Source organism: Scyliorhinus torazame, chromosome 4 (assembly GCF_047496885.1).
Source record: "Scyliorhinus torazame isolate Kashiwa2021f chromosome 4, sScyTor2.1, whole genome shotgun sequence".
NCBI classification, from domain to species: domain Eukaryota; kingdom Metazoa; phylum Chordata; class Chondrichthyes; order Carcharhiniformes; family Scyliorhinidae; genus Scyliorhinus; species Scyliorhinus torazame.
In genome coordinates, this window is record NC_092710.1 from 188,708,584 (window position 1) to 188,730,694 (window position 22,111).

Consider the following 22,111-nt stretch of genomic DNA (forward strand, 5'->3'; position numbering starts at 1 on the left):
GGCCTCGGGAAGGCCCCCCCGCCCATCAACATGTTCAGCATCGTGGCCACCTACGCTCCAACATCCGACCCCTCCACTCCCTCCGGGAGACCCAGAATCTGCAGGTTCTTCCTCCTCGACCGATTCTCCATGTCCTCGAACTTCTGCCATTTCTTATGCATCGCCTCATGCGCCTCTACCTTCACCGCCGGGCCCAGGCTCTCGTCCTCGTTCTCCGAGGCCTTTTGCCGCACCTCCCGGATCGCTGCCCCTTGGGCCTTCTGGGCCTCGAGCAGCTTGTCTATCGAAGCCTTCATCGGCTCCAGCAGCTCTGCTTTCAATTCCGTGAAGCAGCGCCGGAGAAACTCCTGCTGTTCCTGCGACCACTGCGCCCATGCTGCCTGGTCTCCACCCGCCGCCATCTTGATTTTCCTCCCTCGCACTTTTCGCTGCTCCAAAACTACTTTTTTCACCGCTCCACTCCTGGTTCAATCCATATAGTGCCGGGGAAATGTTACTGTCACCTTCCCACACTGGGAACCGTCGAACAAATGCCGCTGGGGGCCCTAAAAAGAGCCCAAAAGTTAGTTTCTGGCGGGAGCTGCTGAACGTGCGACGTAGCTCCGCATAGCCGCAACCGGAAGTCCCTGGTTGAGATTTTCAATAGTTGGCTGAAGGTGTAATTGCTTGTGGTTCATTAAAGTTTCAATATCCCTGCTCTACAAACCACTCCATCTCCATGGAAAGAATGATGAACTTTAGAGAATGCAAACTCCGTTTTCAAGAGCTGCATTAGGACTTCAAATATCCTAATTTGTGAGCAGTACTAAAATTGCATGGAATAGCTGTGCTGGGAGTTTGCTGCTGGTACTGTCAGCCAGTTAGTCATATTGTATTAACACCTAAAGTTAAAATCAGTTGATCTAAGTGACTTGGCAGAGGCTTGACTTAAGCCCACCTTAAAACATCCAATCTTCCTCAATAGCTTATCCCATGATGCTGTAAGAAATGAGGATGCAATTTGTGAAACTTTGACAACCATTATGAGTGGGCACTTGATAGCGGGACAAGTAGCAGCAAATTGGAAATTGCCCCATATGGACAATGTTGTAGTCAGAAGCAAAGACTCCACGAGGGGCCAGGCTGACTGGGTACAACTTTCTTTATTCCACACTAGTACAATATTCACTCCACTCCCCGCAGGGTCTCCTTCCCAGAACTGCTTCCAGGTCGGGGTTTATATTCTGTGGGGAGCTCCTCCACTTAGGAGGGAGCTCCGCCTCCTAGTCACCTGAGTAGCTCAGTCTTGGGTGTGCAGAAGGGGAAGTGGTTGTTATACAGCTCTGTCCCTCTTGGGGGTCATAATAGACACCATAATCAGAAAGGGTGAAACAACAGATGTAGGCAGCTATAGACCTGTCGGTGTCACTTTCATTCCATTTAAAATAAATGAATTAATTAAAATCAATATTATCCTGCCTGGCCATGAGGAAATAGCATTCAAAAAATAGATTTTCCCACTAACTAAACAGTATGGCACAGCTGCCCAGTATAACTGCACTGGTGCTTTTCAAACAATAGTCATTGACTGCCATATGATCAGCCCGAAGGCGCTCTTCAAATGATTTTGACATAAACACAGTCACTTATACACGGATGTGTGAAACACTTGTGGTAATATTTTCAATTACAAGTTCTAATTTAAATGTATAGTGTGCACTAAATGCAGTGGAAGTTCTGTATGATCGTGTGAAGCATGTACATGAGCGAGTAATAATTGGAACAGGTTTGTTAACAGCATTTTGTGGCATATAATCCTGGGCTGTTTACCTGGTGAAAGTTTCTTGGATCTTAGAGGTTTTATACATGGTGCACTGCTGCTCTGTCAGGAGGATGCCCTGGAGAGCCAAACAGGGCTCCCACTCTTGTTAAATAGAATACCTACTGTGCAGAGGGTCTGCACCAACCCTCTGAAAGCGCACCCTACCTAGGCCCACTCCTCTACTCTAACCCCCTAATCTGCACATCCTTGGACACTAAGGTATAATTTTGCATTGCCAATCCACCTAACCTGCATAGCTTTGGACTGTGAGAGGAAACTGGAGCACCTGGAAGAAACCCAAGCAGACACTGGGAGTATGTGCAAACTCGACACAGACAGTCACCCATTGGAACTGAGCCGGGTCCTGGTGCTGTGAGGCAGCAGTGCAAACCACCGTATCTACCTCTTACAGTAGCATATCCGTTTTGTCAGTCATCGGAGTAAGTTTGAATAGTGCTTTTGACCATGTGCCACCAGGCTCAGTCTTGTGTTTATCTTCTCTGGCATTTCTTTCCCCTTTTCTCCACACAGCCTTTCAAAAGTGTGCTTAAAAAAAACTAGCATGTTTAAAAGACTATTTTCAGTATTTCTGAAGTCGAAGAACTGTCACTAAGGTTATTTGTTTTAATTATCTTTAAATTACCTCAGCAATCCTTATTGCAGGCCAGACTTTGGTTGCACTCGCTACATCTGGGTCAATATGTGCAGAAGGTATACTCTTAACATTTTAATTGATGTTGCAAAGTCACCATGTTACTTGTGTTTGAAGCCCAGGCTGTTGTGTTGCCAGTGTGATGGAACCACATAATCAGCCCTCACATATGGTATTATCTGACTGGAATGTCACTGTTCTATTTTCCAAGTAGTCAGCACTTCAGCTGCTTGATACTTTTCAAGATAAACTATACTTTTGTATGAATGCAAGGTGAGCCATATAATCAAATTTTGCTGGAATCTTTTCATTATACCTGATCTGTCTTTTGGAAGACCAGAGGCTTCTGGATATCTGTTAACTATCATATTGCCACATATTTGTTCGTCATATTCAGTTTCAAAAAATGTCGATTAGTTGCAGCTTGTAATTTAAAAATAAGACCAATCTTCCAATCTATACTGAATTATTGGCCTGGACTTTGCGATGCAATGATAGCAAAATTGTAAATATTCATCATTGTTATTCTGTAAAACTGAACCTCTGGTGTCTGCACACATGTCATTAAACATGAATGAATCCAGTAGTTGCTATCGGTGATTCACCGTCCCGCCAAAGGATATGCGGTTGAAGTGCTCACTGATGGAAATCAAGCAAACATCGCTGAATTTGAGAGTTTTCATATTGAATGGTATATTTGTTTTGTGAAAACCAATGAAAGTATTGAATCTTGGTGAATGATGTATACATGGGTTTTTAATGGTGTACTAAGTCAAAATTATTATTATTTCTTTTAACTTTTCCAATTAAGGGGCAATTTACGTGGCCAATTCACCTACTCTGCACATTTTTGAGTTGTGAGGGTGAGACCCACGCAGACACGGGGAGAATGTATAAACTCCACACGGACAGTGACCCGGGGTCTGAATCGAACTCAAGTCCTCGGCACCATGAGGCAGCAGTGTCACCGTGCTGTCCTAAATCCGAATTATTGATTAACATTCTCTCTGTCCCTGAAAAGCTAATTCTATATTTGTGGAATGTCAATTTTCTTCATTCCATGCTAAAAATTCCATAGATTTTGATCAGAAATAGTCTTAAAAGTTTACAATATTTCAATTTCCATTTTAATCCCATGTGCACTTCCCAATCTTAATTTTGTTTTTTGTTAAATTATAATCACCTTTGATTGGCATCAGAAAAGGTGATTATTTCACACACACCTTGTTGGTTCTTTATGGGCATCTTTTGTTAAGATCAGCAGCAAGCACCATCACTTAACTGCTGACCCTAAAATCTGGGCCCATATGTTTGTAAAATTTCACATTTCTTTCATCAGGTGGAGAAAACTTTGTTGCTCTTGACCTTATTGTCCAGCATGTCCACAGTCAGCTTGAAAAGGTAGGTATGGCTCATGACTATTTATCTGTCTTTTTTTCCTTTACTTAATGTGCATATCCTTAATAAAACCGTTTTCTTGCATGTTTATCTTTTATTTTGAAAATCACAGTAACACTTTTCATTATTACATGCCCACAATTAAATTGTTACATTGACTAAGATATTTGCCATGAATGTATGCTCTTCTCTCCATAACGGTACATGCCAAGGCCAATACGACAAAATAAACCTGGAATTAAAAGTCTAGTGAATAACATGAAACCATTGCTGATTGTCATAAAAACCCATCAGGTTAATTACTGTCCTTCAGGAAAGGAAATCTGCTGCCCTTACCTGGTCTGGCCTACATGTGACTCCAGACTCAGCAATGTGGTTGACTCTTAAGTGCCCCCTGAAATCGCCGAGCAAGCCACTTAGAACATAGAACATACAGTGCAGAAGGAGGCCATGCGGCCCATCGAATCTGCACCGACCCACTTAATCAAGGGCAATTGGTGATGGGCAATAAATGTTGGCCCAACCAGCGATGTCAACATCCCATGAAAGAATAAAATAAAGCTAATGTTACAAAATATTTGCATTCCAATTATCCTAAAATCTGAGATTCGTAAGGAGATCAATTCCTATGAAATGAAATGAAAATCGCTTATTGTCACAAGTAGGCTCCAAATGAAGTTACTGTGAAAAGCCCCTAGTCGGCACATTCCGGCGCCTGTCCGGGGAGGCTGGTACGGGAACCCGCGCTGCTGGCCTGCCTTGGTCTGCTTTCAAAGCCAGCGATTTAGCCCTGTGCTAAACCATGAGTACACGTGATGTTAATTAATCAAAAGATACAAGAATAGATTATTTGCTCTTGTGCTTCTGACATGAAGCTTCACAGGCTGGAAATTAGCCAGGATAAGACTGGAACAAATTGAATTCTCAAATAAAGCAAAGCTTGGAAAACTGGTGAGCAGCATTGCCATAATTTCTGTTACTACAGTTGTTACAATTGTTTTCATTCAGCATCCTAAACACATTGCCAAAGTGGGATGGCAGGTAACCAGATTTTCTTAGGATTAAAATTACATAAAGACGGCCTCCATTCAGATGTTTTAAAATTCAAGTAAAATTTAACACCAACGACACAAAATGGATGTAGTGTTTCTGATATTCCCGATACACCTCACCCAGCTTTCCTTTCCACTGAGTGATGATGGTTTCAGCTCTCGTCTTGACTAACCCTGATCGAAGATTATTATGCTGCTTCCTTCTCTTCTGTTTTACTCCCCACGCCCCTGGTCTGGCTTGTTTTGAGACTTGTCTCCTATTTCCTCCACCGAACGCCTGGCAACACAGCGACTGACATCATTAGTAGCTCCCCTTTTCCACTGTCTAAAACTGACATCATTCTACTCCATAGATAGTCTACCCCTCATCTTCTGCCCATCTTTAAGCTCTGTTATTTTAAAAAGATTTTCAAACATGCCATTATCATCAAGTTCCACGCCCACCTTTCTTGTTGATGCCTGTTTAAATCCCTTTAATCAGGTTTATAACCTACTGTGACAGTCTTGGTCAAAGCTTCCAATCATGTCGTTTATGACTAAAACTGTGATTTACTTCTCATCATTTGGCTATGCTAAATTGCCCTTGGTGTCCAAAAAAGGTTAGGTGGGGATAGGGTGGAAGTGTGGGGATAGGGTGGAGGTATGGGCTTAGGTAGAGTGCTCTTTTCAAGGGCTGATGCAGACTCGATGGGCCGAATGGGCTCCTACTGCACGGTAAATTCTATGATTTGACACAATTGAGCATTCCATCCTCTCCACCACCTCTTTCTCATGTCACAACTCTGTGGCATAACATCTTGCTTGGTCCCACTCTGAACCTTCTTGGTAAAGTAGCTGATTGCTTAAACCATGGTTTATCACTGCTTTGCTTTGTGACCGTGGGATTCCCAAAGACTTTTCCATTGGCCCACTTATTCCATTCATACGCTCCTTTTAAATGTAGTTAAAGATCTCTTATTACTTGATATAAGCAAATGTAGGTAGAGTTTAAGCGCGATTGAGCTAGTGTCTACCTGCTGACTCTTGATGATATCAATTGTATACACGGTATTGTTCTTACCAGATACCCAACATATTCCCTGCTTTCATGTGACTTGTAGATACGTCAGAATGCTTTCCAGGAAACATCAACTTCTTCAAAAATTCAGACTGTAGCTCCTGTATTTGTCTCCGTTCACGACAGCAAGTTGTAGTTTAACCTGTGTATAATGTTAACAGTTCTGCTTGATCCCAAATTCTCCTGTACTTTCTATCCCCAAAGTGCTTATTTCCACCTCCGAACAATATTAAAATCTAATTTTGCCCATTTCCCCCATTGCTGCTGAAAGACGCATTCTCAATGTAGAGAATGTTTTCTCTACACTGAAAACATTGCTGATTTCCCCATCCTTCATCTCCAAACCACAAAATTCAAAATCCTCCGTTGTTTTTCCATTTCACTTTTAGTTCCAAAGCATTCAAATGTCTTTGCATATATTCTCAAATATAATACTGTTTCCCATTTTTAAAGGAATCTTTTAAAACTAAATTCTTGACCTTCAAAACCCTCTGCCATTTTTCTCTTCCATTTGCTTTTACACTCCCTTCTATAAAGCGATGTGACACATTTTATCACCTAAAAGAGCCATTGAAATGTAAGTGGTTATCGAGGCTTCCTTTTGAAGTACTCCTCCATCTTTTAAGTACTACTTGAGTCTGTCTCAATGTGGAGAATACCGGATTATGGATAATCTAGTTTGGAGAATAGTCTTCATTTACAAGATAAACATTCTTGAACTGCACTACCATCCTATCATCCTCCCAAGTTTTGTATGGAGGGTGTTTTGTTAGTTATTTTTTCCACCCTGCGTATGACTTTTGCAAATAAGAACTGGCATACCTGTTGGCTATCTTTTTATACTACATACAGCCTGCTTCTAGTGTCATCAATCAAAAACATCTTAAAGGAAGGCTTTCCCTTTTCTGATTTTAATCTTGCATAAATTTGACCACTCTTCATTTTGTTATCTACATTCTATTCTTCTAAGAATAAATAAGCCAGATAGGTAATCTTAACTAACTTTGAATGTACTATCACTGTTTAGGTACAGCTGTTTCTTTTAAATTCCCAAAGCAACATTTTACGTGACATTTTTTGTTAATTTTGTTTGTTTTTATACAGCATCTTCTTGATTAACATGACATTTAGAATTTTTGTTTCAAACCTTTTGATCACTGAATGTAGTATGTATTTTTTTTAACCTTCTCTACCATGCAAAATATTAGTAAAAATCTATAATACTGAATATTATAAAATAGAATTGAAAACAATGGCCACAGATTATATTACATTAAACATTTTGACATAAGAAATAAATTATTTGCAATATGGAAATTCAGCTACTGAAAAATCAACATGAGGTAATATATAATGGAATATTTTAGGAAGAATATCCTCCTTCATAATATCAATCAAAAAGAAAGTGAAGATGGGCTTTATTCATGGCAAAATGCATACAGATTGTTTTTTTGTACTTGAACAGTTGCAGCTTGATATTGAATGATCCCGCAAATGAGAATGACTTTCATTTTTATTTCTTTCCTCCCATGTGTGGTAATGAAATACTTGATAAATCCTGAACGAATTTACTGTAATCACCACAGCGTGAAATCACTGTAAGGTATGACAAAAAGAGTGATGTTTTCAGTTTGAAAAAAGGGAGAAGGAACATGAGGAAGCCATCGGCATCACTGATGGCCTTTCAAAAAAAAATGTTGTCTGACTAGATCTTCTATGTGCCTCAGTCTGTCTTTGTTTCAAATGCTTCCTCCTTCCTTTTTAATAACATGCCAAGATATTAAAATGCAGAAAGCCAAATACAGATACTGGTTATTTCAATGGTATGTTTCCTGTGTTCAAATTTAATTAATTGCCTACATTGTCTTTTTAAAAAGAAAATGCTGTATTCTGTCCAAACTATCTAAAGCTGATCTTTTGAGTATTGAATCAGTTTTGCTTTCAAATAATTCAATTTTATTTCATATAACTGAACATTTTCCAAATTTATTTATCTGAATATTGTAAACTAGGTTTAAACATTGTATTTGTGCCATAGATTTATACTTCTTTGGTGCAGAAATATCACTATATTCCACTAACATAGATTATAAACAATCTAATTTGCATTTGTGTTCAAGTATATTAAACATAATTTACGTATAGCACCTGTGAAATTGCAAAATACCATCTAAATAACTAGCACTTGGGTTGTGTCCAAAATCATTTAAATAAATGTCATATTGTTTCTTTCTCTAGAATACTAGAAATGGGCAAAAAAATGCAGCCTTGCAGTATCGCCAACACCGGCAACAAATTAAAAAAACTTGATTGTGAAATAATCCCATTTTTGCAATATAACTCCGGCATTTGATGAGGAACTTCATGAAACACTGATTAGCACCTACTATAAAATTGTTGGTTGTAGTTTCCAAGAATTGTGTTTTAGTGAACCAAATATATACAGAAAAAATTACATCTTGAAGGATTTTATGATTGATTTTCCCGAATCTGATTTTTGGGGTAAGGAGAAGAGAGGTGATGTTGCTTCTGATTTCTTTGCAAAATTTAATAGGCTGTGTCAGGAAATCGGCCTCTTTCTCTTTCCAAAAATGTCTTGTTTCAAAAATGAATTTTGGACAGGTCCTGAATGCGTTTTCAGTGGATATGTGCTTTTCTTTGTGCTAGTACCTAATATAGATGTCTTCTCTTTCTGTCCATGACTATTTCTTCAATTGTCTCACGTTGAATAATTCTGAACTGAACAGAGGAAACTTCGCTGGGATATGTGAGGACAACTTGTGTATTTTGAGTTTTGTTATTCAATCCTGAAATGTTAATTTGCAGTTTAATTTTATTTTTTCTTGCTGTTTGGCTTCTTTGCGTCTTAAGTTGTTTCTTGTCTTGACGTTCCTCATAAGTAGTTGTAATAAGTTTGGAAAATTTTGAACATTAAAGAACTGAGTGAAGATAGCAGTTTAGTATTGAGATGCGTATGTGCGCTGAATTTTGAAGGTATTCTATATTTAGCTTGTCTTGTGTTTAAGCCATGTATTTAAACTGAGTTGTGTTTTCTTAATTTTGAACAATGCAATATAACTATGTTTTTGTTTGAATGCTCTCAGCATATAGTAAAGCTGTTCTTGGATGTTTGGTTGTTGAGGAGAAACTAGCCTGGTTTGTCATTTGCAGATTGCATGAAGTTCCTTTGTTTATACTAGCTTAAATGTATTTTAATTAATAAGAAACAAATGGAAGGGGAACTATGCAAAGGCAATCCCACATGCTAGAGAGGTAGTAGAGGGAAATGGTGTCGTTGGGTGTAGTTGGCTCAATGTGGAGAATTTGAGGGAAACTAGGAGGATTTTCGTATCCGTTGCAGTGGACTTTGGAATGAAGTCAACTCATGAAATGAGTTTAAATAGAAACTGCAGGGAGCTGAAATCCAAGGGCTTTGGACATGAGTGAGAGAAATAAACATGGAGCAGGAATTGGAGATGATGGGATTTGTCAGATTGTTCACCTTCACATTAAAAGAAAAGCTAATTTATTCAATTTTAAAACATATTAGGAATATATAGCATGGATGACCTTGGTAGTGGGATGAAGGAAGTCGGTGAAAACTATATTGGGAAATGAAGGGCTTTGAGAAATCTCAGGTGACCTGGGGGGAGCAGGGTACAAGGGTACCAATGATAAGTGAGGGAACTGTTAACCTCTTGAAAACATACAGCTTGGTGGGTGCATTTATTGACTCAAATGTTTTCTTGTAGCTTTTAGTTCCTCTAAGAAACACCTTTTGACACGTGTCCTGTGGTTTAGATTTAATGTTTGACATTAAAATAAATGACGTTGGAATTTAAAAACCTAAATCTATTGAGGCCCACCTTTTACTGCATTTCTCCCTTTAAAATAAGTCATATATTTCCAAAATAGGATTCCATTTAATGTTACTTTTCTTGTACTTGAGGAATTGAAATTGGAGTATGAAGTAGTTCTTTTCATATATTACTTTCGAAACTCATTTTGGGGAACCATCCCATCTCAATTTGTCTCGAATGGAAAAGCAAATTAAAATAAAAAATATCCACATCACTGAGAGGCAAATCCATATGTAGTTTTTGTTGTTAGTGCAATAAAGCAATTAGCTCTAACTGACTAACTTATCCACCTTGCATACCAAAGCAACAATTGATGCTTGTTTAAATTATTTACAAAAGAAGCAGGCTAGAAATTCTATTTTACAAAAGAAAATTCTGCATTTTGTTGTCATGTATACTCTACATATTAGACAACTACATAGCAACAACTTCCATTTATGACACACCTTTAATATAGAAAAAGATCACAAGGCATTTCAAAAATACAATCGGAAAAATTGGGCACCCAACCAAAGGTATTGGGAATGACCAAATGCTTGATCAAAGATGTAGAGTTTGAGGAGGATCTTAAAAATAAAGAGAACACGGATAAGGTAATTTAAACTGTGGAGCCCAGGTAGCTAAAATCTGGCTGCTAATGGTGGGTGGAAAGAAAAAGGATTGTTTTTTACATTTTGAGGTATTGGGGCCAAAGTCAATGTAAATCAAAAAGGATGGTGAGGGATTATGGTTGTTAATCCTGGCGGGAGCTCCTTCGGCACTGTTGACAGTAGCCTGAGAGAATGCTGTCCTTTTAAACCGCCTACCACTGCAGCAGCCCTACTGACCCCAACCAGGTGTCACCTGGCTTCATTGGCTGTCATCACAAAGACTTCTCCAATTTAGTGATGTTAACTACCAACACTCCCCACCACCCCTTTGGTACAGAAGATGGTGACGAGAAACGGGATTGGCTGGTATTCAGGGTGGCTAGAGAGAGAGAGACAGGCAGTGGGGAAAAATGTGGAGCGAAGGTGCACAGAGGCTAAGGATCAATAATGGGATTGTGGAATGGGCATCGATGAGGGGGTGGTATGAATGGGAGAGAATGAGCACTGGGAAGAGAGGAGTCTTGTAGGTCCTTGGTATTTCTTGTAGATTGGGGAGCAACATACATGGCACTGAGGGGAGCAGCCATTGAATAGAAACCTGTGGACTTTACTGTGTGTCTTGCATTTGGAACTGTCATGTATTGAAAGGAAAGAAAAACAGGACATTGTTGTAAATCAGAAATGAATAAAGATTGGGTGGTAATGCTTTGTCAGATTGTTCACCTTCACATTAAAAGAAAAGCTAATTTATTCAATTTTTAAACATATTAGGAATATATAGCATTAGAAAGGAAATTACTTACTTAAAAATGGGAAGAGTATCTGCAATTCGACATAAAAGTAGATACAGTCGACGTGAAAAGCATAGTGACCACTACTGAGTACAGGCATGTGGTGCCCTCTGCTGACAACTAAGGTTATGTCCATTTTTGTGACATGACAAAACTGCAAATTTTGGAAGAATAATAATTTTGTTTATCATATATATGCAGTTGATACATTTTCAACCTTTGTTTTTATTATTTTCTATCATGCCCTTTCCTGAAGGCATTGACTCCTTGCTGGTATGCAGTTCCACATGCACCAAGCACCCACTGATCCATCAACCTCAACAGTGGAGATGATTGGATAGTGGGAATGCTGTGCCAGAGCCTAATAGAATTTTCACTTGATATCTGCTTACAGACCTTTCCAGAAGATGTGACTAGAACATAGGGGGTGGGTGGGGGAGTGGTTTGCAATGTTGGCCAATCCTGCTGCTCCTTACCTGTGATGAGACCAATTCTAGCAACACCTGCACTGGTTGGGATCCGTTGTTAACTCTGATCTGGGATGGAGTTTAGTAGCTTCTCGGTCTGTAACACTTGTTATAACAGGGACTTCCATTGACTATTATATTAATCAAGTTTATAAAATGTAACTTTTGATTTGAAAGTCTAATTGGTATAATATTATTTGAATGTAAATTCTTGTTGAAAGTCTTTACTGACAAATTTATGGAAACATTTAATTTGGATGATCCTATCAAAGGTAAAAAGTCTGAGTGCCAACAAAGGAATAGTTTCTTAAAAGCTCAGGACCACAGTTTTGCTGGTTGTCAAATTAGATTTACATAGTTTGTGACAAATGAGAAAATGGTCTTGCAGTATTCTCTAACAGTACTACTAACTGAAAGAAGATTTCATTCTGCACTTATTAAAGTTTACGGTAAAGATTTTCATGGTGCTAACTTTTTAAAATTTCCACAGAGCAGCCCTAGCCTCTGCCCACCAAGGACAACCTCTGCCAGATAAGCTAAGTGTCCTTGAAAGCACTCCGCAAGTTAGAGGATTGCACACAATTATTAGGTAACTTTAGACATACTTTAGCATATTTTAAAAATGTGTAATTTATATGTTATAGCTGAGTACCATAACAAGAGGGGAAGAGAACTGCTGATATCTCATTCATGCCGCTGATGGTACGCTTAATGAAGGACTAGTTTTGACACTACGCAACAGCCATTGTTGAGTCTGGGGCCCAGTTGCCTATTGATTGAGTGCATGAAGGGTCCAAACAATCAAGGAGTTGGCCAGTGTAGGTCCTCCCACTTTCCTGAAAGAAGTTGCCTGTCATGTTTTTGTTGAAGAAAAGCTAAGACTTTGGCTGTTAACTACTGGAAAATGTAATTTTTGAGGTCAGGTATAAAGGGCTGGATTCTGCGCCGGCGTGATTCTCCTTTTTGCCGGCGCCCGGGGGTTTCCCGACAGAGTGGGGCTGCCCCACAATGGGAAAACCCATTGACCGGCCGGCGTAATGGGGCAGAAATGTAGCGCGGCGGAGATTCCTCATATATCCGGGTCTTGGTATTTGAACTGTGATTCGGTTGAAGAGAGACAAACTATCTGAAGCTCTCTACCTCCTTTCAGTGGATCATAGTGTGTGTTCATGCCTTGATTAGGAGGATGGCCGCAATGAGTTATGCTACTTGTCATGTCAGTGGTGAGGAGATCTTTGTTTCTTTTGTTCATGAATCAGGCTCATTAGTTTTCTTGTAACGTCTGGAATGAGGGGGCTTCAAGATAACATGCCCGGTACAAACAACTTAACCTCCTGTGGTGCGCTCGGTTATCCTATAAGTTAACTAGCTGGATCAAAACTAGTCCAGGGTACTGTGAATGATTCACCAGTCAATCTGCTCATGAAAGCAACCTGGAGGAAATAGGCATATCAGCAGGTGGTGGGAGTGGGGTGATGCCAAAATTCTTCCCACTAGAATCTAGATAACCCTGAAAATCAATGCCCTAATAGGTACAGTGAGATATTAACTGGGAAAGCAATGAAATCTTACTTGTGGTTCATTATGTTGAACTGACAGATCTACCTGTTTATATTCCAGCGGTGCCCCTACATACACTTGAAAATTTGTGAGTCTAGATTCTGCCAACTTGCACTTGATTGAGTTTTATGGAATTAGATATGTGGGCTGTGTCCTTACAAGGAGATTGTTTACATTTTATTGAGTAAATAGAAACTCTACAAGTGGTTGTCGGTTGTTCAGTTATATTTGGAGACTCTTAAATGTACTGAACGTTTTTGCTTTTGTCAGATACCCAACTAATCTAAAATAAATGGTGCAAATTATAAATCAGAATTTTTATATTAGCGTTCGCATTCTCAGGATGCCTGAAGTAATTCACAATCAATTAAGGTGCTTTTGAAATTTGGACACTTGTAGTGAGGGTCAACATGACAGCCAATTTGCACGCACCAACACTCTGTGGGGGTTGAACCAATGTGATTCGGGTTACAGTGATACTGCAGAACAAAGCTTTTTCTCTTGAAGTTTACACTTTAGCTTTCAATTAGTTTCTATATTCCATTGTTCTTTATATAACTAAATTTGATTTAGTTTTGCTTTAATTGGATGAGTAATTTAATGTACGCAGTTTTCAATTAATATTTTCAAAAATGTCCTATAAATGCCAACCTCTAATTAATCTTTTGTTTAAAGTTGACATACTGCAATTGGTGTTTCAGAAATGTTATCGGATGAATAATTTTTTGATTCTTCATTGGCTGTTGAACAGAAATAAAGACACAAGTCGAGATGAGTTTATCTTCTATTCAAAGAGATTGATGAGGTTGCTGATTGAACATGCCCTTTCTTTCCTGCCACTCAAGGTAAGATTTTCACCTGTACTTGGCCTGAAATTGTGAGGACATTGGACCTGATGGGCAAGACATACATTGCATTTGGATTTTTACTTAGTCTGATTTAGTTTTACAATCATTACTCATTCTTGGCAAAACTAAAATCATTGATCTGTTTTCATTAGAACAAAGGACATAATGATAAGATGGGTGTTTGAAATTATGAAGGAATGGGACTAAGTACTGAAAACATTGTGTTTCTTGTTGAGGGGCTGATCACATGAGGACATGAGATTAGATATAAAAAGATTATAAAGAGCAAGAAAAATATTTTACACCGGCTTTGGGGGCTGGGAATGCAGTGCCAATGTTAGTGATTTAAACAAAGACCATCTCGACATTTAAGAATGTTAAATTACAGGTGGAGCAATGGTTAGCACTGCCGCCTCACGGCGCTGAGGACCCAGGTTCGATCCCGGCCCCGGGTCACTGTCCCTGTGGAGTTTGCACATTCTCCCCGTGTTTGCATGTGATTCACTCCCACAACCCAAAGATGTGCAAGGTAGATGGATTGGCCGTACTAAATTGTTCCTTAATTGGAAAAAAATAATTGGGTACACTAAATGTATTTTTTTAAAAAGAATAATTTATGTTGCTAGTTGAAAGGAGAGAAAGGAAAGGTGTTTGGTGAACGGAGCAAGCATATGGAATTAGGACTACCGCTGAAGTGGAGGATAAGCATCAACATGGATTGATAACATCCTCTATGTATTTCTTTGTAACATGACGAGAGGAATGAGACAATGGGACAGAATGAGGCTCACATTGTGAGCTGTGTTTTATTCTGGCTCAAGTCCAGCATTTTTGTGCTGGCTTTTGCTGTCGGATAGTAATGAGGAAAAATGCTTCATTTACTGATTATTGATTTTCTTTAATATTTATAGCCTGTTACAGTGGAAACACCTCAAGGAGAACTGTATGAAGGGAAGAGATTTGGTGGAAAGCGGGTGAGCATCTCACTGTTTTCTAGGAGGTCTTTAGAAATATTTTCTGTTTATTTTTTTAAAATTTCTCCAATTAAGGGGCAATTTAACGTGGCCAGTCCACCTACCCTGCACATCTTTGGCTTGTGGGGGTGAGACCCACGCAGACACTGGGAGAATGTGCAAACTTCACACGGACAGTGACCCGGGGCTGGGATCGAACCCAGGTCCTCGGCGTCGTGAGGCAACAGTGCTAACCACTGCTCCACCGTGCCACTCCTGAAATTTTACGTTAATTAATGTGAGTTTGTATTGTTTTACACAAAGCATCCGTCAAATCCTTCATTAGTATTGTATGTTGTTTTCATTAGTTATTTAGAGGAGGAAAAGTTTTGTTCTTGAGAGGATGAGGAACTAAAAAGTGATTAGGATTTATGGAAAAAGGGTGAGAACTCTTTAGGAAAGAGGAGACTATTATGCTGAACTAATTACAAGATTATAAATGATAAACAACAAAACTAAATCCAGAAAATCGTTCATTATGGTAACGGGCTCAAATACGAGGTCATGGGTTTTAAAATTAAAATTGAAAATTCTAAAAGGAAGCTGGGTGGAATTATTTTAACCAGAGTTGTAATTGTGAAATAAGTTTATGAGAGAATGCCATTAATATGGTTCACATAATTAGACAATTAGATGCATTCCTGGCGAGAGTTCAGTGGTTTGCTCTTTGTTCTTTGATATGGTTAGAAACCAGATTTATTTAGTTGATCTTAATAAACCATGTTTTGCATTGTATAGTACCTTTTAAGACCTCCGGTTGACTTGTTGCTCTTTTTAACCTTAGTCTATTGGCTCTGATTACGTCACCTTTGCTCATGAGTCGCCAGGTATCTTTATGATACCGCCACGTGGTTCAAGTTCAGGTTATGATTAATAATACAGCACACCGCTTAGTAAGGATTAAAACAACGGTCATTTATTATATACAACAAGCAATATTAATACCCTAATACTACTTTCTATATAATAAACCTATCACTACTGGCCAATACTTAACTTAGGAAGAGACCACCAGGTCAGGGAAACGAATGGCTTGTCCAATCAGATCTGGCCCGCGGGATTCAAAAGGCTGCTACAGGTCGGTGGCTAGGTGTCTCTACCGGATAGCGATCGCTGGATTCAAACTTACTGTTGCCGGTTGCTGGTCTTGCGAAGGTCTCGAGCAGGCGAAGAGGAGAGAGAGCGAGATCTGAACTTGGCCCCTCACTTTTATTGGGCCCAGGGGCTTCCCGCCTCCTGGGGCGGCTCTTGACCCTGAGTCCCAAATGATTGGATTTGTTCCCAATCCCTGGGGTCGATGTGTCCAATGTTGAGGCGGTTCCTCGATCGGGGGGTGGTCGTTCACCTGTCTTTGTTTCGGCCACTGCAGGCGCCGACAGGTCTGGCCCGGTATTCAATTCAGGGCAGCACGGTAGCCTTGTGGATAGCACAATTGCTTCACAGCTCCAGGGTCCCAGGTTCGATTCCGGCTTGGGTCACTGTCTGTGCGGAGTCTGCACATCCTCCCCGTGTGTGCGTGGGTTTCCTCCGGGTGCTCCGGTTTCCTCCCACAGTCCAAAGATGTGCAGGTTAGGTGGATTGGCCATGATAAATTGCCCTTAGTGTCCAAAATTGCCCTTAGTGTTGGGTGGGGTTACTGGGTTATGGGGATAGGGTGGAGGTGTTGACCTTGGGTATGGTGCTCTTTCCAAGAGCCGGTGCAAACTCGATGGGCCGAATGGCCTCCTTCTGCACTGTAAAATCTATGAAATTCAATTGCTAATATGTTGCAATTGTTTCCGGGGATAGCCGATTTAACTGCAGATGTCTGGATAGATGGGCTGCAAACAGTCCTGAATGTAACTGCAAATACCTGAGTTGATGGGCTGTTGATAGCCCTGAGTATCGATCTGGGCTAACTTCCCCAGAGCCGAATATGCAATACTGTCTGCAGCTGCCTGCTTGTGTCTTGTTAGCTGCTTTTCCCAGCAGTCTTTTGGGTTAGCCATTTTAAACTGGGTTTTGGCCAGATTAATCAGAACGCAGCCATTTTACGTGGCTACAGACTCATAAGTACTTCGTAGCCAATTAAGTATCTCTTAGAAATATAACCAATTAGGACTTCCGGTTGTGGCTATGCCTAGGTAGGTCGCACGGTCGGCAGCTCCTGCCGATAATGGACTTTTGGGCCCTTTAGAAGAGCTCCAGCGGCATTTGGATGACGATTCCCGGTGTGGGAAGGAAACAGTGAGGGTCCTCCAGCACTGGAGTGGACCAGGAATGGGGCAGTCAAAAAGTGGCTTCAGAGAAGAGAGGAGAATGGGCGCGAAAAAACAAGATGACGGCGGGCGGGGATCAGGCAGCGTTGGCCCAGTGGTCCCGGGAGCAGCAGGAGTCTTTAAGAAGCTGCTTTGCTGACTTGAAGGCGGAGATGTTGATCCCTATGAAGGTGTCGATTGAAAGGCTGGTGGAGACCCAGAAGATGCAGGGGACAGCGATCAAGGAGGTGCAGCAGAAGGCCTTTGATAATGAGGACGAGATTCTGGGCCTGGCGGTCAGAGTGGAAGCGCACGAGGCGCTGCACAAAAAATGGCAGGAGAAGCTGGGGGACCTGGAGAATAGGTCGAAGAGGCAGAACCTGCGGATTCTGGGTCTCCCTGAAGGTGTGGAGGGGTCGGATGCTGGGGCAAATGTGACCACGGTGCTGTGTACGCTGATGGGCGCGGGGCCTTCCCAAGGCCCCTGGAGCTGGATTGGGCGCACAGAGTCCTGGCAATGAGGCCGAGGGCGAACGAGCCGCTGAGGGCTATGGTGCTAAGGTTCCACCACGTCACCGACAGGGAGTGTGTCCTGCGATGGGCGAAGAAAGAGCGGAGCAGCAGGTGGGAGAACACCGAGATCCGGATTTATCAGGACTGGAGTGCAGAGCTGGCCAAGAAGCGTGCAGGATTCAATGGGGCCAAGGCGGTCCTCCACGGGAAGGGGGTGAAGTTCGGGCTGCTGCAGCCGGCGAGGCTGTGGGTCACATACCAGGACCGACACCATTATTTTGATAGGCCGGATGAGGCGTGGACTTTCATCAAGAATGAGAAGTTGGACTCGAGTTATGTTATGGGGGTTGTTGGTGAGGGGGATGGGGCGGTGTTTGGGTGGGGTTTCCCCCGCGTTTTCTTGTGTCTTTGTGGCCCCATGGCCCGGGGCCCTTGGGGATTTGGGTAAGGTCGCAGTTGAGGGGAGCTGTGTCACAGGGGGTGGGGTCGGCCCAGGCAGGGAGCGCGTTTTTTCCCGCGAAATGGTGGGGGCGGTACTGTGTTCGATGTCCGCATTGGTTCATACGGGGTGTAGTGGGGGGGCTTTCTCTGACCCACTTAGGTGGGGGGGGGGGGCTGGAGATTTGGATGGGGAATTCACAGGGGGATTGGAGGTAGAGGTGGGAGCGGCCGGGGTCAGCATGAATCGGCTGACTTACGGGAGTGCAATGGGGGAGGCAGGGGGGTTAAGCAGTTGCTTGGCTGGGGGACGGAGGGTTTTAGGGGGGGGAACTGGGTCGCTGCTGTGCTGACTGAGGGGGAATTGATGGTAAGAGGGAGAGTCGGGGCGGGGAGCCTCCGCCTGGGGGGCTGGAGGGTGCGGGAGGCGCGGGCACGTGGCTGGCCTAAAAAAGGAGATGGCTAGTTGGCCGGGGGGGACGGGGACGTAGGAGGCCTGAATGGGCTGGTCAAGAGGGCCCGGGTGTTTCCACACTTAAAGGGGCTAAAGGCAGACATAGCCATGCTACAGGAAAGACACCTGAAGATCGCGGATCAAACCAGGCTGAGGAAGAGATGGGTGGGACAGGTTTTTCACTCGGGATTGGATGCGAAGAACAGGGGGGTCGCAATCTTGGTGAGTAAGCTGGTGGCGTTTGAGGTAGTGGGTATTGTGGCAGATAGGGGGGGTCATTATGTTATGGTGAGTGGCAGGCTGCAGGGGGCCTGGGTGGTGCTAGTGAATGTGTATGCTCCGAACTGGGATGATGTAGGGATCATGAAGCGGATGCTGAGCCGGATTCCGGATCTGGAGTCATGTAGTTTGGTGATGGGGCGGGGGGACTTTAATACGGTCCTGGACCTGACATTGGATCGGTCTAGGTCGAGGTCGGGTAAGAGGCCGGCAGCGGCCAAGGTCCTGATGGGGTTCATGGACCAGATGGGGGGAGTGGATCCGTGGAGATTTGCCAGGCCAAGGGCGAAGGAGTTTTCCTTCTTCTCCCATATGCACAAGGCTTACTCGCGGATAGATTTTTTCGTGGTAAGCAGGGCGCTAATTCCGAGAGTGGAGGGGGCGGAGTACTCGGCCATTGCGATCTCTGACCATGCCCCGCACTGGGTGGAGCTGGGGATGGAAGAGAGAGGCCAACGCCCGCTGTGGCGAATGGACGTGGGATTACTGGCGGATGAGGAGGTCTGTGAGCAGGTCCGGAGGTGCATCCAAAGATATGTGGAGGCCAATGATAATGGGGAGGTTTCGGTGAGTGTGGTCTGGGAGGTGATGAAGGCAGTGGTCAGGGGGGAGCTAATCTCAATCAGGGCCCTTAGGGAGATGAGGGAGAGGATGGAGAGGGAGAGGTTGGTGGGGGAAGATACTGAGGGTGGAGAGGAGGTATGCGGAATCCCCCGAGGAGGGGTTGTTGAAGGAGCGCCGGAGCCTTCAAACGGCGTTTGACTTGCTAACCATGGGGAAGGCTGAGGCCCAGTTGAGTAAGGTACAGGGAGCAGAGTATGAGTATGGGGAGAAGGCAAGTCGGATGCTGGCGCATCAGCTGCGGAAGAGGGAGGCGGCTAGGGAGATTGGGGGAATTAGAGATAGTGGGGGGAGCATGGTGCTGAGCTCAGCTAAGATAAACAAGGTCTTTGAGGACTTTTATGGTAAATTATACGAGTCAGAACCCCCGGAGGGAGGGGAGGAGATGAGGCAGTTCCTGGACCAACTGAGGTTCCCAAAGGTGGAGGAAGGGCGGTAGAGGGATTGGGGGCCCCGATTGAGATGGAGGAATGAAATAAGGGGTTGGGGAGTATGCAGGCGGGCAAGGCCCCAGGGCCGGATGGGTGTCCCGTAGCGTTCTATAGGAAATTCTCGGAGCTGTTGGGCCCGTTGCTGTTGAGAACGTTTAACGAGGCCAAGGAAAAGGGAATCCTTCCCCCGACGATGTCACAGGCTCTGATCTCCCTTATCCTCAAGCGTGATAAGGATCCGCTGCAATGCGGCTACTTTGGGTGATTTCGCTCCTTAATGTGGATGCCAAGCTGTTGGCCAAGATCTTGTGTCCCGGGAGTGATTCATGAGGATCAGATGGGGTTTGTGAAGGGCAGGCAGCTGAATACGAATGTGCGGAGGCTTCTGAATGTGATCATGATGCCCTCAGAGGGTGGGGACGCAGAAGTGGTAGCGGCAATGGACGCGGAGAAAGCCTTTGACCGGGTGGAGTGGGAGTACCTGTGGGAGGTGTTAGGCAGATTTGGGTTTGGGGAGGAATTCATAGGGTGGGTCAAATTATTGTATCAGGCCCCGGTGGCGAGTGTTTCGACGAACCGGCGGCGGTCGGGGTACTTTAGACTATATCGTGGAACAAGGCGGGGTGCCTCTTGTCCCCCCTGCTGTTTGCCCTGGCGATTGAGCCGCTGGCCATGGCGTTGAGGGAGGGGGTTGGTTCGGGGTGGGGGGGGGGGGGGGAGGAGCACTGTGTTTCACTGTATGCAGATGACTTGCTTCTGTACATTGCGGATCCGGTGGCGGGGATGGGGGAGGTCATGCGGGTACTTAGTGATTTTGGAGAATTCACAGGATACAAGCTAAATGTGGGAAAAAGCAAGCTTTTTGTGGTGCATGCGAGGGGCCAGGAAAAGGGATTGGGAGAGCTACCGCTCAAGATGGTGGAGAGGAGCTTTCAGTGCTTGGGCATCCAGGTGGCTAAGAGCTGGGGGGTCTTGCACAAGCTCAATTTAGTGCGGCTGGTGGATCAGATGGAGGAGGACTTTAGGAGGTGGGACATGCTGCCACTCTCCCTGGCGGGCAAGGTGCAGTCGTAAAGATGACGGTCCTCCCTAGGTTCTTGTTCGTCTTCCAGTGCCTGCCCATTCTCATCCCCAAGTCCTTTTTCAAGCGGCTAATGGGAGTATTACGGGATTTGTGTGGGCAAATAAGACGGCGCGGGTTAAGAGACTGTTTTTGGAGCGCAGTCGGGGTGGGGTTTGGCGCTACCGAACTTAGCAGCTATTACTGGGCAGCGAATGTGTCTCTGATTCGGAAATGGGTAATGGAGGGAGAGGGAGCGGCGTGGAAACGGTTGGAAGCGGCGTCCTGTACAGATACTAGCCTGGGGGCACTGGTGACGGCACTGTTGCCGCTTCCGCCGAAACGGTATACCATGAGCCCAGTGGTGGCGGCGACACTAGGGATTTGGGGCAGTGGAGACGGCATAGGGGGGAGGTAGGGGCCTCAGTCTGGGCCCCGATACGGAACAACCACAGGTTCATTCCAGGTAGGATAGACGACGGGTTCCTAAGCTGGCACAGGGCGGGAATCAAAAGGATGGGGGACTTGTTTATCGATGGGACTTTTGCCAGTCTGCGGGCGCTAGAGGAGAAATTTGGGTTGCCCCCGGGGAACACCTTTAGGTACACGCAGGTTCGGGCGTTTGTGAAAAAGCAGGTGGGGGAATTCCCGCTGCTGCCTGCCCGGAGGATACAGGACTGGGTGGTCTCGGGCGTGTGGGTGGGGGATGGCAAAGTATCAGACATATACCAGGAGCTGCAGGAGGCGGAGGAGGCCTCAGTGGAAGAGCTGAAGGGCAAGCGGGAGGAGGAGCTGGGTGAGGAGCTGGATGTGGGCCTGTGGGCTGACGCCCTGGGCAGGGTCAATTCCTCCTCATCTTGCACCAGGCTGAGCCTGATTCAGTTTAAAGTGGAGCACCGGGTGCATGTGACAGGGGCGAGAATGTGTAAGTTCTTTGGGGCAGAGGACAAGTGTGTGAGAAGTTCAAGGAGCCCAGCGAACCATGCCCA

At 43.8% G+C, this 22,111-nt stretch overlaps 1 protein-coding gene across 4 annotated transcripts in view; it reads left to right on the forward strand.

Annotated features, from left to right (window-relative positions):
* LOC140410645 (uridine-cytidine kinase-like 1) overlaps window positions 1-22,111 on the forward strand; it is a 170,239-nt gene that overhangs the window by 78,899 nt on the left and 69,229 nt on the right. For 2 of the 4 annotated variants that reach the window (XM_072499008.1, XM_072499012.1), the window contains exons 7-11: window positions 3,793-3,854; window positions 8,708-8,727; window positions 12,159-12,257; window positions 13,980-14,073; window positions 14,988-15,050. In XM_072499008.1, coding sequence (XP_072355109.1) covers window positions 3,793-3,854; window positions 8,708-8,727; window positions 12,159-12,257; window positions 13,980-14,073; window positions 14,988-15,050 — 338 coding nt within the window. Of the gene's footprint in view, window positions 1-3,792; window positions 3,855-7,546; window positions 7,564-8,707; window positions 8,728-12,158; window positions 12,258-13,979; window positions 14,074-14,987; window positions 15,051-22,111 lie in introns of all 4 variants that reach the window. The other 2 variants (XM_072499009.1, XM_072499011.1) reach the window with 2 other exon arrangements.